At 37.5% G+C, this 18,964-nt stretch overlaps 1 protein-coding gene across 10 annotated transcripts in view; it reads left to right on the top strand.

Moving 5' to 3' along the window:
- Window positions 1–18,964, top strand: part of Eip74EF (Ecdysone-induced protein E74) — a 247,768-nt gene that overhangs the window by 198,828 nt on the left and 29,976 nt on the right. For all 10 annotated transcript variants that reach the window (XM_089733413.1, XM_089733409.1, XM_089733410.1 and 7 more), the window contains one exon: window positions 7,952–8,062. In XM_089733413.1, the coding sequence (XP_089589539.1) occupies window positions 7,952–8,062 (111 nt within the window). The remainder of the gene's footprint in view (window positions 1–7,951; window positions 8,063–18,964) is intronic.

The following is an 18,964-nucleotide window of genomic DNA, read 5'->3' as shown; positions in this document are numbered from 1 at the left end:
GCGAGGAGGTGGTCGCGACCCTCCGTATTGAAAAAACCGAAGCATGAAGAAGAAAAGTCCATAACACGACCCACTGTGTGATTAGAAAACTTTTGCTAACCTCGTTTGAAAAAGGACGAGTAATTTTTTTTTTTTTTTTATTGTTTAGGTTGGTGAACGAGCTCACAGCCTACCTGGTGTTAAGTGGTTACTGGAGCCCATAGACATCTACTACGCAAATGCGCCACCCACCTTGAGATGTAAGTTCTGAGGTCTCAAGTATAGTTACAATACAATTACAATTTAAAATAACGCATTGTTTTATCGGACATATTCTATTTATAATTGTTTAAAATAAGTACATGTTATGTAAAATCGAACCACAAAGTGCTAAAGCTATGTACGTGACTAATTTTACTATCAGCTTAATGCTCGATCTGTTATAAAAAATCGATGCCATAATTCCGAATGACGTCAGTGAAGGTATAAATTATTTTCCTCCGTGCATCTGTCGCTTCCTCGGCTGCCATAAGCGGACGGGTCATAAAATTAATTACATTTCAATTTCCTGGTGCGATATTTGTTATCATTTATACCGTCTGGTTTTTTGTATTATGTATTTAATATTTTGATTCTGCTAAAATAATAATTACATGCAAAACGATTGCATGAATCTATTAGTTAAGTTCGCAAGTTAAAATATACCTAGTCTAGCCATAAGTTATGTTACAAATTAAAATGCATATTTTGTAATAAAGTAATGTATGTAATCTTATTTTCTTTAACACCCTATTCCATATTGTAATGTGATAATGAACACGAAAAAATATGTAAAATGGCGCAAAACCGAAAGCAGTTTTTAAAATAATATACGTGTTCCAAATTCAAAACAATTAAAAAGTAGAAAAAAGTTTTTATGTTAACAGTATTTATGGCCAGACTAGTTCGTTGCAAGGACTATCTCTATCGACGCTGATAAATTTATCAATCTCATTGTAAAGCACCGGTTGAATGTCTCCGCTAAGTCTCCCGTGACCGCGATAACTTTTAAACTAAACTTAGACTTTCAGCTTCTCGCTCCAGAGTAATCAGTATTATCCAAGTACAGAATACTGATTACAATATGAATTAAACAAGTTCAATTACTGGTGGTATGACGTATTGTGAATCCGCACGGGTAGGTACTACCGCCCTGCCTATTTGTGCCGTGAATGCCTTTCTGTTTGAAGGTTGGCGCAGTCGTTGTACTGTAAAAACTGAGATCTTAGAAGTCATATCTCAATATAAGTGGTGGCATTTACTTACTTATGGCACTTAACACCAGATGGGCCGTGAGCTAGTCCACCTATTTAAGCAATAAAAAGAAAAGCTCTTTATTTTGATTAAGCTGTAAAACAGCTTCAGTCTCCGAAGACATGATGTACTTATCACTCGACTTTGAACTGGTAATGAGACTAACTATCCTTGCTAATGTATTCGAAGTGAATCTATTCCCATAGAAACCTCGCTAAGTCGTTCACCGTTGTCCTCAACGTCAGACATGTATTGCTTCAACTTTCCTATCTGTCAACGTCCTTAGTCGCCATTGTCACATGAGATCAAATGTATAATAACGACTATCACACTCTTTAATCGGGAAATCAGTAATATAGGTTAATAATGCTATATGCAATATGCAAAACCAATATATCGTATATTTTTACTGGTGGTAGAACCTCTAGTGAGTCCGCGCCGGTAGGTACCACCACCCTGCCTATTTCCGCCGTGAAGCAGTAATGCGTTTCGGTTTGAAGGGTGGGGCAGCCGTTGTAACTATACTTGAGTCCTTAGAACTTGTGGGTGGCGCATTTACGTCGTAGATGTCAATGGGCTCCAGTAACCACTTAACACCAAGTGGACTGTGAGCTCGTCCACCCATTTAAGCAATAAAAACAACAAATTTTTTTTTAAACTCAATTCCAGCAGTATACTTTGACATTTGAATTTCCCTTTACGTCTGAAAAACACAGCTGAAATATTAAATAGCAAAACCCACCCTCGTTCGGATACATCGACCTTCCTCCAGTCCGTTAAACGTGCAATGCACCCTCCACCGAACATATTTCACTTGTTATGCGGGGGTGGCCCGCCCCGTGCATTCACCTCGGGCGGAGCTTATGCAAGTCGGAGCTTCAAAGGAAAATGAAAGCACATTGAGCGGGTGCAAAGTTTAGGGGTAGATGTAATTAGTTAGTTAACTAGCTCGGTTGGCTGTTAATTAATTATGATTAGATGTTCATATTTTCGAATGAAAAGGTAGAGTTTTTAATGACTTGCGCTACTCACTGGTGGTAGGGCCTCTTGTGAGTCCGCGCGGGTGGGTGCCACTACCCTGCCTATTTCTGCCGTGAAGCAGTAATGCGTTTCAGTTTGAAGGCAGCCGTTGTAACTACTTATATAATGAAACCTTAGGACTTATCTCATAATGGGTGGCGTATTTATGTTGTAGCTGTCTATGGGCTCCAGTAACCACTTTACACCAAGTGGGCTGTGAGCTCATACACGCATCTAAGTCAAAAAAAAAATTGTCCGTGCCAACATAAACACATCAGATTGTGTCGCACGAAGAAATTGAAGATCTGTGCTTGTACTATATATTCCACTCGTGGTGCTCTAGGGATTATTTTCAGATAATTTCATTATCTCCCTTTTCTAATCGAACCACGAATCCATGACATCCACAGTGTGACCACCGAAATGAATTATGAACGTTCCATCGACATTCCATTTTGTCGATGGTGGGCCGTATTCTCGTCTGCCTACAAGGGCAATAATAAAAAATAAAAAATGCGGAGTGGCCCGCTTAGGCTATGACAGATCCTACATAAAGTGTTTCAAAGGTCCTTAGCGGCAGACCGGTGGATTGCTTGTGCCGATCTCAGCGCCTTTATACGCAATAAGCCAAAAAAACATATCTAACTAAAAGCTACAAACAATCCTTTACTTGGAACTAAGCTACAATGCCTAAACAATAACACCTTTGTACGTGGCTTCACTCACGAAAATCGATACATTATCCAGGTCATGTAATACAAAGAGAGAGCAAGCACTATGTACTACAACTGTTATACAAACACACGATGAGAAATGTTTTTATTTTTTGTATACGCATTTATCTTTCAGTCCTAGTACATTTCACACGTATTTCGATATGTTTTTAATTTTTTAAGACACGTAATCAATAAACTTGTATGGCCACGACGGCTTCCGAACGCTCATGAGGACTTACGAGTGCTCATCATTTTTATACATATTCATCGCTTACACCATTAGGATTAAATTATCGACGTTATAATTATATTAACGACTAGCTGACCCGGCAGACTTCGTAGTGCCTCAATCGATAAATAAAAGACCTTTTGTATAAAATAAACTTAAAACAAACAAAAGGAATCCGTCCGACGGGGGACACATCAAAGGAAAAACAAAATTGTTAGTTTTATTTAATTCCGAGCATTTTCATATTTATCTACCGTTTAAACCTTCTCTGGACTTCCAGAAATAATTCAAGACCAAAATTAGCTAAATCGGTCCGACCGTTCTCGAGTTTTAGCGAGATTAACGAACAGCAATTATTTTTTATATATATAGATAGATGTAGATGAATGGAAACGCAAAAAACAACAACGAAATTCAAAATTTTAAAGCGTATTTTAGCTTAAAATGTATTCTGTATTTCATAGCGCTTCTAGAAGTGCGATGAACTTACAAACGCCTTCAGCAGACCGTCAGCATGCACCGTTTCCAAGTTCCGCTGAATAATGCACGGACGCGTCAGTCTGCTTCGGCGGTCCACTGCTGCGTTCTTACTATAAATATTTATCGCTTTAACATTTACTCAAAGTTTGCATAAAGCATATCTATTACCTTCTCATTTGTTTTCATACTCATCAGGCTTACGGGTTAGCGCTATCAGCCTGCTAGAGGAGCATTTGCTTAACTTATTACTGGTGGTAGGACCTCTTGTGAGTCCGCGCGGGTAGGTACCACCGCCGTACCTATTCCTGCCGTGAAGCAGTAATGCGTTTCGGTTTGAAGGGTGGGGCAGCCGTTGTAACTATATTTGAGACCTTAGAACTTATATCTCAAGGTGGGTGGCGCATTTACGTTGTAGATGTCTGTGGGCTCCAGTAACCACTTAACACCAGGTGAGCTGTGAGCTCGTCCACCTATCTAAGCAATAAAAAACTTTATAAGACTGCTTCAATCATGGGACTGAATTCTAGTGAATCAGGTTTTTTTTTCCTTTGCGGCATGACACTAATCAGGTCCGCTGGCGAACATGAACACTTCGGTATAACGGTGTGATCAGCATGTTCTTGGTACTTTAATTGATTGGTTGTATACAGTTGTAGTAATGTATACACTTGTTCTTATTGCGGACAGCTTCCCATCTCACGACTAATCCACTCTGAGATCGAACACTTCCATTGATACTTCATCAGACTGAGTTCAGCTTGATACTCTTATGTACGTAGCGCGGAAACAGTGATCCTAAATTATACATTTAGCTTATGAGATTGCTCGGAGTTTCAGTTTTAATATTTGTTTGTTATAAAAACAGCACTTCGATTGCACATATCGAAAGCATTTACTACGACACGACGGTGTGTGTGTGTGTGTATTATAGATTACAACCACAATTTTATGAGCAAAAAATACGAAATATGTTTCTTTATTATAACCGATCTCTGCGTTTTTCTCCACTTCGATAAAGCGGCACGACACGAGAACCCTCTCATCGTGGCCGCCGGTAACTACATTCCCGATCCTGCGGACAGAATGGAAAGCAGTCGACGTCGCCCCAAACACGGCATTTCGGATCCTCCCGATCCACTAACGGTACCTCAAGCACCGGTCACCGTTCTCGTCGAACCCGTCGCCGACGAAGGGCTCGACTAGTAAATTAACCCTCAGACACAGCCCACTGAGTTTCTCGCCGGATCTTCTCAGTTGGTCACGTTTCCGATCCGGTGGTAGATTCTGCGAAGCACGGCTCTTGCTAGGGTTTGTGTTAGCAACGTCGTCAGGTTTGAGCCCCGTGAGCTCACCTACTAGTTAAGGTTACGCTGAAATAGCCTCTCAAGGCTACCAGCTTAGGTAGGAAATTAAAAGCGTTTTTCAAATGAACACCCAACTCAGTGTATATTATGCGCCGAAATGTTATTGTTATGAAAACAGTGCAGTTATCTGAATTCATCCAGTGTTTGGATCTATAAAACGTGCACCGCCATCACGTCAGGACCACGAAACTAATTTGCATACCTGCACACGGGTCCCGGTCGTAAAAAGTTCACACTTCGTCTAGACAATTCGACCAGCGAAAGAGAAAGTGATAGTAGTCTCCTCCGCGTTCAGTACATGCGCAGTAGTGGGAGACGAGCCGACAACAGGTGGGGTAGTGGGGTGGGAGCTCAAGGTCACCGTCCGGAAGCGTCTGCCCTCCATATTATTTATTACCTTATCGATTATACGGTAATTCGCGTGGGACATGCCACTACGCCAGTTTGAAGTGCAATTTTAGTAAAAAGGAATGTAGTTTCAATAACGATCCGTAGATTGAGTTCATGATAATCGCACGGAATATGAAGTTCAGGTTTTAGCTTCCCATTACTAAATGAAGTTTTTGTTATGTTTTTATGAATGAACCCGACCTGATGTTTGGTGGTTTTCGAAGCCGCTTTGTGCCACCTTAAGACATGAGGTCATAGTCTTAATTGCTTACTATTAAGGTATCCCACCCGCCAAACTTTCTATGAATTCCATTATTACGACGCGACAGAAATAGGCATAGTTGTGGTACCTACCCTCATTATGACTTGAAGAGTGAATTGAATACATTACACTATAGAAAAGGCGGACAATCAACGACTCTAAATAAACTTTGTTTAATACCCTGTAGATTACCAGCTATTAGAAAGTAAATAACGAATGTTTTTATTAAATTATACAATATATAATAAATAGCTCCAGGCGGCAACAAAGGATTCAGTCAGACACAAGTCAAGGTCTAAAATAAATTACCATCAGTACAGTCTCGCCCACGCCTTGTCTGGAGCACCCGGAGATGTGCGATATATCGGGACTGAGATTGGTCGTGTTGTAGACGAAAATTTCGTACTTATAATCATATAGAATGTATTAATTATTTAACTAAATTATGTACTAACTTATTTTTATTTGAGAACAAACAACTACTATTTGAGAAATAAAATAATAACTCAAGAGTAGCTACTTCGCGAATGAATCTACTATTGCATCTGAATCGCGACTCGCTGAGAAGATCCGGTGAGAAACACAGCGGGCTAATGCATGAGTTAGGTTGCACGTCGAACTCTTTGTCGAGTTTGACGAGTACGGTTAACGACAAAACTTACCTAAAGACGTCCTTTTTATATCATTCATAATATCGATTGTTAAAATATAAAAAAAAACGACTTGTCAAATTCAAAATATTATATTCACTTAGTCTGCCTTATCTACGTCCGTTTATTCGGTAATCTTCAAAGTTCTGAAGCCCTCCTGAACCTAAAGGGAATTTTGACTAATGACAGCTCTAACTCGCGCGGCCGGTCCTTCGTGAATTAGGGGCATATAAAACTAAGTTTAATGAATTCAATACTTTTCTGTTTGTTCGCGAACAACAGTTCGATAGTTATTCATATTGATTTATAGTTTTTGTGGTCTCGAACTTCAGCCGTAACACAAAGGGGCGATCAAATCCGCAGTAATGTTTTTTGATGCTATTGATGCGAGCTGGCGCAGTGGAAGTTTGGATAAAGTGGACATTTAGTGGCAAGTAACCACCGGGGCTCGTGAACGCCACAAAATACTCCAATACGACCGGCCTTTGTATTTGCCGCACTGGTATTTCAAAGCGACTGTCTTAACATTGAAGCCGAAACGCACGACTGCTCGACATGAACAGAATAGTAGTTCTTACCAGCGCGGACTCGTGGTGCGTTCTTAGAATATAAAGTCCAATCTTTCCCAAAGTGGGAGATGACGTCCCCCTGTAAGCGCTGCGGGCCTAAAGGGGGACATTAAGAGACCCAGAAAAAAATTGGGGCGTTGTGTCGAGACTTGGGAGGCGATTTGTAATTTCATCTAGGAGGACTCTTAGACACCGACTGAGCTCTCACTATAGTAGTTTTTAAGTAGGTGAAAAAATGGGAGCGCTAAAAAATTATTAATTCTCAAAGTGGACAGTACACAAAATAAGTTTGGGAACCCCTGATATAGACTATAGTGATTCATACGCATTTACATAATGTCCACGCCTCTTATATACAGTATATTATTATATTACAGTCTAATAATATAGTCCTAGAAATATAGAGACTGCTTTTGTTTAAATAATACCAGTTATTTCGATGTTCTGTTAATATTACGAAACTCATCTTGTTGTTCTAAAGTCTGTATAAATGAAGCCCTTTTAAAATCATGAAAATATAAGATTTGCCTGTCCTAGTCTAGACTAGAGAAACTTTGTGTAAATTAATAATGGTAATTAAGTGTCTGATCTTATAATACCTTTGTAGATCTCAAGAGAGACGCGCAGAGTTAAAAAGCTCACTGAATGGCGATGAAATTCTTGAGGATTTGCTAACTGATTGGAGAGATTTAAGCTTTAAGTTTAGGTTCGCTGTGATTTTATTCGTTAAAAATTAGGTATTCTCGTTATAAAATTTACTAAGCTCTTCTTAATCGATTATTATATATTGACAAGGCTCGATTCAAATATTCCAAAATAAATTAAATCATTTTTTTATTGCTTCTATGGTTGGACGAGATCACGGCCCACCTGTTTATAAGTGATTACCGGAGACCATAGACATCTACAACGTAAATGCCGCCACCCATCTTGAGACATGAGTTCAGCGTTTCAAACGGTCGTGCACGAAAGATTTAATTTTACTTCCCGTTGTTCTAGTGAATGGAGAACCAACAGGACTGGCCCTCGGAGCCAGAGCGCTGCTGCACGGTCTCCTGGCGCCCTCACCCTCGGTCAGGCACCATCCCCTCTACACGGCGCCCAACACAGGTGAGCATATCAACCCTTAACCACTAATGCTGCGTCAACGACGTGCTTTCCGATGTTTTGTATTCCTCCTCCTCCTTGCTAGTTCGCCTAATTACTGAGGGTCATGACTCCTCCGCTGCATCAATTTCTCTTGTACGATTGTTCTCCATCTGCTGCGATCCTTGGCCTCGTCGAGCTTGATATCCAGACAAGACCGAATTTGATTCGACCATATTTTTTTTTCTTATTGCTTAAATGAGTGGACGAGCTCTCAGCCCACCTGGTTTTAAGTAGTTACCGCAGCCCATAGACATCTACAACGTAAGTGCCGCCACACACCTTGAGATATGAGTTCTAAGGTCTCAATATAGTTACAACGGCTGCCCCATCCTTCAAACCGAAACGCATTACTGCTTCACGGCAGAAAATAGGCAGTGTATCCAAAGAACTCCAATACTCTACGAATGCATATTGTGGAGAGACTTGTTTTTTTATTAGGCTCCTTTAGTACTGACACATTGGTGCGAAAGTCAGTCCATGGTCCAATCTGAGTCCGATGTTTTGTATTAACTTATGCTAAACAAAAATATGACATCGTATGCTCCACTTTACCTCTTTACGATTCAGAGGCAAGTATAAAACGTGAAAGGGACCGCTCACTTCCACACAAAATATTTAATAAAATGAGTGAGGTATGAAGACATCCTTGAGATAGGCTTCAGTGAAATTAATCTGAATGCTACCTTCACCTTATTGTTTGAGCCCTCAGCCATTACCTCTTATGACAACTAATGTTATGTAATCTTTCTTGTATTTCCTCCATACATTTTCCAATTTCCGTTACTTAATCTAACGTACTCGCGTATCTCTGTGTGAAATCATACGAAATTTTTACGATATGATGTGGTTTCTCAAAACTGTAAAATTTCAATATCCGATTCCGTCGTGGCCTAATGCATAAGACCCCCAGCGTACTCGAGCGATAGGACTATACCATATAGTTCAGATACCATGTTCAGATACCATACGCGGATGACAGTTTGTTTAATGTAATGCATAGTCTTCGGTTTGAAGGCAGCCGTTGTACAAATTGAGGCATTTCACTGGACCTCTTGGGAGTCCGCACGGGTAGGTACCACCACCCCGCCTATTTCCGCCGTGAAGCAGTAATGCGTTTCGGTTCGAAGGGTGGGGTAGCCGTCGTAACTATACTGAGACCTTAGAACTTATATCTCGAGGTGGGTGGCGCATTTACGTTGTAGATGTCTATGGGCTCCAGTAACCACTTAACACTAGGTGGGCTGTGAGCTCGTCCATCCATCTAAGCAATAAAAAATAAAAAAAATACAAAAATAAAAAATTTAATTTAGGCAGTTCTCGTATCTCAATGGAGGTGGAGGAAGCTCTTATAACTCGTTAAGACCAGGTAGACCGTGAGCTTGTTCACATAAATACGCAAAGAAAAATAATAATAATAAGGTAATTAATAGCTTAACTTAACTGTAACATTGATGCGAATCGCGATATTCACATCATGCATTATATAAAAAAATATTAGCATTGTGCACTTCTTGTCTATATTCTCTATAAGTGTGGAAAATTTCTTACTCCTCCGTCCGCGCAATTTTCGTAAAAAGGGATACAAAGTTTTTGCTTCACGTATTAATATATAGATATTGAATATATTACACACATTACACATAACGTATCTTTTCTAAATCGAACGGCGGTGTCCCCGCGAATTGTAATCTTCGATTTATTCGTGCGGATTCCCGAATAATTCAACGGAAAGGAAATTATAAATGTATTCATTCAATATTTTTGTTAAATAAATCAACATGTACTTAGATCAGTCGGAATATTTTTGCTGAAGAATTTGGGGATTTGACGAAAATAAATTTCAATTTAGTAGATAGAGCTTTTTTATAGAAAAGCTAATGTTAAAGTAACGTATGATTGTTAAAGCTAGGTTCGATAGAGGAATTTGTAAATGAAGAAAAGAATAACGAGTGAACAGAGAAGGTATTGAACTAAATATCTACAATAAATCGGTGTAACAGTAGCTTTGTTTGTTTGTTCTTAATTGTATCTGGGATACGTAAAAACTTCAGAAAATGTTAAAATCATTAAGACAGTCGTCGGTATTAGTAGCACTGTCAAAACTTTGCCATTGAAAGGACGAAGCGAGCATTAGTTAACTTAACCTCTGGGTCTGCGGAGGGACTTCGGTTCCCTCTGTATTTTGTACCGTATGTTCCATGGGGAGTGCTCTGAGGAATTGTTCGAGATGATACCGACATCTCGTTTTTACCATCGCACCGCCCGCCACCGGAGTAGAGTTCATCCATACTACCTGGAGCCACTGCGGTCATCCACAGTGCGTTTCCAGAGATCTTTTTTGCCACGTACCATCCGGCTATGGAATGAGCTCCCCTCCACGGTGTTTCCCGAGCGCTATGACATGTCCTTCTTCAAACGAGGCTTGTGGAGAGTATTAAGCGGTAGGCAGCGGCTTGGCTCTGCCCCTGGCATTGCTGAAGTCCATGGGCGACGGTAACCATTTACCATCAGGTGGGCCGTATGTTCGTCTGCCTACAAGGGCAATAAAAAATAAAAATATTTCGTTACTTAATACTGGAGTACGGAATATTAAAGAATCATTATACGAAATATAATCTTAGAACTCAGATGTCGAGGTCTCGGGAACAAATTCCGCGAACAGCCCGGATCCTATCAGAACTATTTGGAATGAGATTTTTATACATATATCTATAGGTTTTGATCTAGGCAAGTAGGCAAAGATACCAGCACAATTATAGGTATGGAACACTGTAATTCATTGTTTTGCTCCTATGTAGACGAGCTCACAGTAACACCTTAGAGTCTTAAGTTCGCAACGTGAACTATACTCACGAGAGCTCGTGGCTATTGTTGCCGTGCTGGAGTTCTAACGTCATTTGATCTTCGAATAATAAACTCAAAACTACCATTACAAATTTATAGATAACCACGTTTTGCAAAAAACAAATTCACGTGTAATTGTATCGGTGGTGATACCAGATTGAAAATGAAACTAAAACAAACGAGAAAATAATTGGGAAAAAAATGTTATTTTAAAACTTCTTTATTTTAAAACCAAAATTTTATTTTAAAACTTGTTGTACAAGCTATATATGTAAATAGCAATCCACAGACTGGACATTTATGTAAAAAACTAAAACTAACAACAATGACACCGTAGATTTTTAGCGTCCACTGAGATGGATGAATAGATTTCTCACCTAACACCTCGCGATATTATTTGCAACTAATAAAATTAAGCAGCACTTTGTTAGACACAAGGCATTCGGTGAATAAGCTGTAAAACTTCTGGGTTTTAGTCAACAAAATTAGGAAATAAATTGAAACACTGATTAAAGAGATAAAGGCTCACATTATTCGATCACTTGATAATTGGAGTTAGCTGAATTACAAAATTTTACTGCAGCAGCTAATTTTAGACTACATATAAAAACCAAAATAAGGAATCCTCAAATGATAGGAGTATTTTATGAAGAGATCTAAGCAACAAATTTTACATTTGAATGTCTCTGTGTGTCTCAATCATTATCATAGAAGTCTGCACGTTGTGTGCTCGGCGTCACAACAACATAGTTAACTGGACGATCAGCAAAAAGCCGTGCTATGAAAAATTCATAAAGAACGACGAGGAAGTGCCGGTAATCGATAGTCAGCTGATCCGCCCAATGTCACGACCGCGTCAGCCGCCCGCCCTGCCCTACCATCCTGCCCACCCGCACTCACACACGCGCTCTCACTCACCCCCACATCCAACCGAGGGTAATACTACACCCGCACACAGGTCTAATTGTACAATATCTAACAAGAGACGCTCACACGCGCGTTTAGACGGGCCATTTCAATACATAATAATATTCCGAAAAGTACGATCATTTCAAGAATCGTTCATGGAAAATTTTCACGTTTAAGGAGGACGGTGGAAAAGGATTTTGATGTACCGTTTTGTTGCTTGTTATCGCTTCAGTAACGATTTTCAGTCGAAGATAAAATTGTGTTTCAATGCTTGAGTTGTTTGCTTTCGTGGAAAAATTTAATGTGTCTGACTATTTTTGTATTGTGTGGAATGTAAATAATCAATTGGACGGACTCATGACCCATCTGGTGTTAAATAGCTTCTCCCGCCAATTGACCTCAAAATTCCGCCTCCCACCTTGAAGTAAAAGGGTTTATATTAAGCAAAAACAAAACAACAAAAAAGAGCCTGCGATGTTATCAAATCAAATCAAATCAAATCAAATCAAAAAAGTTTTATTCAACATAAATGAAAGTACATACTTGTTGAACGTCAAAAGAATTACCGCCAATTCACAAGAATTAGCCTCCGTCCTGAGAAGAATTGGCAAGAAACTCAGCGGGCATGTTTTTTTTTTTTTTTTTTTTTAAATATTAGATTTTTATTTTTATTTTAAATATTTATTTTTTTTAAATATTCATATTACAATAAGTAATTATAACATAACAATTTTACAATATTGAAATTCCCGGAGCGAGCAACTCATTCCCACTTTGTGCAATCTTCTAGATAATCATTGACTTTATAGTAAGCTTTATTGCACAGATGTTCTTTAATAGTTTTCTTAAACCTATGTATATGTAGGTTCTGAACATCTTGTGGGATTTTGTTGTACAGGCGCACAGACAAACACCCGAATGAATTTCGTATCTTATGTAACCTACTCATCGGCACAACAAGCTTGTGTTTGTTCCTAGTATTTTTATTATGTATGTCCGACATCTTAGGAAACTCCTCAATATGTTTACGAACATACATCAAATTTTCAAAGATGTACTGGGATGGCATAGTGAGAACTTTAATTTCTTTAAATTTTTCCCTCAGGGATTCCCTTGAGTGCATGTTATAAATAGCACGTATAGCTCTTTTCTGCAGAATAAATATCATTTCTACATCGGCCGCATTGCCCCATAGCAAAATGCCATAGGACATGACACTGTGGAAGTAACTAAAGTAAACTAAACGAGCCGTGTCCGCATTTGTTAACATTCTAATTTTTTTTACTGCGTATGCTGCAGAGCTAAGCTTACTCGCCAATTTATGAATATGAGGTCCCCACTGCAGTTTGGAGTCCACTGTTATACCAAGAAATACGGTTGACTCAACAAGCTCCAATGATTCCTCAGAAACAATTACATTACTATCTACTTGTCTCACATTTAAAGATGATTTAATACATTTTAAAGTAAATTTAATACATTTCGTTTTCTTACTATTCAATAATAGGTTATTGATACGGAACCAATGAACCACACACGAAATCGCATCATTCACTTCGTCATAGACTTGTAATTGTCGTTTAATTTTAAATAATAAAGATGTATCATCTGCGAATAATACGACCTCGTGTCGGGACTCAATAAAACTAGGCAAATCGTTTATATATATTAGAAATAAAAAAGGACCCAAAATGGAACCCTGAGGTACACCCATTTTCAACGTGGTGCCTGAAGATCTATTTCCTTTCACATCTACTGTTTGTATCCTTCCTGATAAATAGGAAGTAATAAGTTCCAATGCACCATCCCTAATACCATAGTGATGTAGTTTCCTCACCAATGTTTCATGTTCAACACAGTCAAATGCTTTGGATAAGTCACAGAAAATTCCAAGACAATCATGCGATTCCTCCCAAGATTGAAATATATTTTTGATTAGATAAGCACCTGCATCAGTTGTAGAGCGACCCCTTGTAAACCCGAATTGTTTATTATGAAGCAGGTTATTTGAATTGAAATGTTCTAAAAGTTGTGTCAAAATAATTTTTTCAAAGATTTTACTCAACGTAGGGAGTACTGAAATAGGTCTATAGTTAGAGGGGTCATCAGTACTACCAGATTTAAAAAGAGGAATCACTTTACTATGTTTCATTAAGTCAGGAAATACACCACACTTAATACAATCATTAAAAATACTAACAAGATGAGAAGCAATAATGTCTATTACAGACTTCAAAACCTTTACTGATATTCCCCACAAGTCAGCTGTATTTTTTACATTAAGGCTATTAAAACTTTTTATTATATTGTTTGAATTAATTTTCTTAAATTTAAAAATTTCATTGCATTTCTTGACATGGTTATGCAATAATATTTCAGCTGCTGTGGGGGATGAATTTAGAGATGTGGTAGTTGAAACTGGAATGTCAGAGAAAAACTTTTCAAAAGCATTAGCCACATCTTCATGACTAGTTACCAATTTATCGTCTATTTTTAACGAGAATTCTTGATGGCTATTTCTGACTTTTCCACTTTCTCTACCAATGATGTTCCAAGTCATCTTTATCTTGTCAGGGGCATTTTTGATTAAATCACTTAAATGTAAAGATTTTGCCGCTAAACAAACTTTTCTAAATAGTTTGGAATAGTTCCTGACATATTGATGAAATGTTTCATCATTATTATAAGCTTTTTCAGAGTACAGATCATACAATTTTTTTCTACTTTTGTACACTCCGGTGGTGGCCCACTCGCTGAACACCGTTTTGTTTTTTAATGTTACAGTTTTAGGAATAAATACATCAGTAAAGACCATATTAATTCTCTCAAACATATTCTGGTATGATAAATTTGGGTTTTTGTTATAAATAATTTCTGAATGTTCTTGCTTAATATTATTTCTAAACTTCTCAATTCGTTTTTTATTAATAGGAACAATCACAAGAGTATTTTTATCTTTAGAATTCATAATAGATTCAAAAGACACAAATTGTCCACTATGGTCTGATGTTAATTGATTAATAATTTTTTTGTTAATCGGTGTTACATTTGTAAATATGTTATCTAAACATGTTGCCGATGTGGTCGTTGTCCTAGTAGGCTCTAGAAATAAGTTTGGGAGGTTATATGACTTTAACAATGTTCTGAATCTAATAGTGGTATTTGTGTTTTCTAAAAGATTGATATTATAATCACCACATACAAAAATTTGTTTATTAGAGACAGAAAGCTTTAGCAATACATTTTCCAAAATATTTTCAAAAGAATCATATAACGCATCAGGAGGTCTGTACACACTTACAACAATGAATCGCTCAAGCTCTACACAGGCCATTTCAATAATCCGTTCCACAGAGAGGCTCACAATGTCTCTACGTTCCTTACATTTATAATCTTTATTAACAATGATCAGTGAGCCACCTCGTATAGCATTCTCTCTGCAGAAGGAACTCACAACCTGGTGATTTTTAAAATTACAATTTAATTCATATTTTTTAAGCCAATGTTCAGTTACACATAGAACATTGACTTTATTAAAATCTAGGAACAAATCAATTTCAAGTTCTTTACCCATCAAACCTTGTAAGTTCTGATGCACCAGGTTGATCACAGTTGTTTTCAAAGAAACATTATTGGTTGATGGGTTGTGTCCAAATAAATCATGTTTACTGCAAGAGGTAAACTCTGTTGTCTTAGGATTTAATTTAAATTACTTGGAACGGATTCCAAATTAATAAATGTCATATTTTTTTCCTGCTCAAAAGAAGCAGTAGGTTGATTAGCCAAATTCATGGCTAGATAAATATGTAAAAAATAATGTAGCGAGTTTGCTACTTGTCTAAAATTGTAGCTACCTAAATAGTATTTGTTAGGTTTTGTCATAATAATACATTTATTTTTTATCATGCAATTAATGTCAATAGTATAGAATGTATTTTCTGATTTGCATGGTGTCATGACATAATAATTATTTACATTAGAAACTGTTTGCATGAAATCATTAATGCTATGTCTTATTTTATTTTCTGCTGGCATACTCTGAATAAATGGAAATGCAAACATGATGATCTTTTTCACCTGTAGTGTTAATAATTGATTTATTTGATATTTGATATCTCTTATATCTGCATTTCCCCTTCTCCCAATCATTATAATTATTGTTGTGTTAGGGCAATGAGTCACATTTAAAATTTTATTAAGTATGTGGGTACATGAAGCCCCAGGCATACAATAATTTATGACAGATTGTCCCAAACACAGATCATTCAGCGCTACACCCATATTTTTTCCTAGTTCATCACTGAATATTTTAATAATGTTTTTAGTAAGCACAGGTTTCAGTATGTTGTTTACAACGGGCTTATAAATAGAATCATCAGTTAACCAAAAGAAAAATAGGAATCAGAAATTTTTCTTAATGGATTTTTACTTTCTGATGACGGTCAGAGCGTCGAACATAAAATTGAACAACTGTTCCTTTAATTCTCGTTTAAAATATTCCACATTAATGCTGAGTCGTACTCGTTCATAAAACCAAATAAATATTATTGATATAAATACGTCACAATTTCACCATTACGAGAACTGACTGTATCGCAGATGTCCCCAAACCCGCTGGTCGATTCAACCCCTAAACACGCGCGGGCGCAAACCGCCCCGCTTGCACAATATCAACACAAAGGGTTATTTCGCCTTATTCTAAGAATATGATGGATTGTGTCACCCCAACTACATATGCAGTCGTGATATAACATTTATTTATGGATTGAATACTCGACGTTTACGACAAACGCAATAAATAACAAGAAATTTAAACATTAAACTTGCTAAGAGTGTGGGGATCGGAGTACTGTGGACTATATTCGAGTCGTAAACTTGCAAAATTATGTTGATGACCATGGTCAGACTCCCACAAACAAGACAGACAGCGAAAGTCATATACGATGCGGGAACAAGATAAACCAACATTAACCTATCACGGAAAGCTTTGGTCACAGATGACGCCTTGCAGCTGAGACCTTGGGACCACCACTGCCGATGCTATGGTCGATGTCATTACTTGGAGCCATGAAAAATAGTCTCTAATAAGTTTTAAAACCTTGAATAAAGTTATTTCTTTTTAGACCAAATCCTGACTAGAAGATATCAGATTTATTGCAACGCGGCAACATCATGATTCCGTCTGACATATTGAACATTAAGACGTATCGTATGACAGTTTATTTAACAAAATACGACAAGCAGCTCGGGAGAATTAAGAGAACAGATGAACGTATCCACCTTCATATCATATTCCATTGCATGATCTCAGTTAAAATTGGTTCACGCAACAAAAACCAAACTACATTTTTTTTGACCAAAGTGAAAGTTTATTGAATAAACGGATTGTATATTGCGAAGATGTACTGCCAATGCTCAACCCGTCGGCATTTCAAAGCTAACCCTTACAATACGGACACTGGGTCAGCGAGGCCCGCATCTATCTAAACACGCAACATCCTAACCAAACAATAAAATAGCGCAGATGGCTGCGCACATTGCGCTAACACACATTGCATTCCGAAAATCGCGCAAAAATGGGTTATATTCCACCTTGCGCAGTGAATTGTCACGTCATCCATCATAATAGACGCTAATCTCTTTTTGTTTCCCTCCGACGCATTCAATTTATATATTAGTGTCCTTTTCTGGTCCCTACCGATGGTATTGACAGTTTTGGGATTAGGCTGTCAAGCGTGGGTGCATTGTGGGAATATTGTACTAGGGTAGCCGAATGTTGAAAGAGTTTTAGTTGAAAAATATTACGCAAAATTTACGTGTTATTTAGTTATTCTAATCCAGCTACATCCATCAATACCGATGATAGTATCGGTGTTAATGTAATTTGTTATGATTTTACCATTGAACGAAAACATTACGTGTCTAACTGTAAAACTCAATTAATTCATTCATGTGAAATTAAAATAACGCAATAAGACTAAACTGAAGTTGTTTCCAGCTAAATCCTCGCTTCCAGTGAATGGTAAGGCTATTTTAAGAATATTACTGAAACGCTTTTATCAAAGCCACAAAGCACCAAAGTTGCTTGCATACGAAACCGCAATGTAAAATAAATATATACGTAACTGTCTCGATAATAACAAAGGAGTTTGTATTCTTATTTATACGAAGAACAAATTGATCGAAGCGCCAGTATTTACGACCCGGTAGGGTTGCTTCTGAAACTGCTTGGTGAGTCGATGAGCTTGATACGTAATATTGGCAGATTTGAAGATGACTACGACAGATTATACTACAGAACTTTCAGGGCTTTAACTTGTCTCAAACTAGCTTCGCTCTGTCGTATTAGGAATCGGGACCTAGTTGTAAACTGTCATTATTTGCGAAAATTGTTCCGATACAACCTTTATAGAAACTATGTAAAGAAACTGAAGGCACTCACCAGATCATTTACATTCATCTTGAATATAGACTTATAATATGAATATTAAAATATACTAATCAGAAAAGTTAGCTACGTCTAAAGTTTATGATAAATAATGTTAACATTATTCTAATTTAAGTTAACATCTTAAAGGACACCAGCCACGAAACAGTTCAACAGAAGGGTTACCAGAAACGTGAAACTGTACGTACTTCGTATTACAGGGGTGGTTCACAAATTTTGTTTTAAAATTGATATTATTTTAAATGATTACCTGATATAACAACGGGAATTTAATCGGGAATGTGCTGATTTAATTATGGTCGAATTATATTGAATTTCAAATTAACCTTTAATTTCCAAACTGTAGATTTCTATGACTGCTTTTACAACTACATATTTCACAACAAGACAAGTTCAAAGCTCTATGATTGACTTGCAAACAATTTTCAATAGAAATTAATTAATTACGTTAAGAGAACAATGGTTTGTAACCAATCAATTTGAAACAAACGCTATTGCTTCATATGTTACATTCGTAAAGCTAAATAATAACGTTATTGTCGGTCATGAGCATCATCTCTTAATCCCCAAACACGTGCAAGATCCGTATTATATACCCGACTGTTATATACTTACCGCATTCTGTATTCATATGCAAAGAACATCGCGAATTCTAAGTCGCG

This window comes from Bombyx mandarina, chromosome 15 (assembly GCF_030267445.1).
Source record: "Bombyx mandarina strain Sakado chromosome 15, ASM3026744v2".
Lineage (NCBI taxonomy): Eukaryota > Metazoa > Arthropoda > Insecta > Lepidoptera > Bombycidae > Bombyx > Bombyx mandarina.
This window is presented reverse-complemented; position numbering and strand designations above follow the sequence as displayed.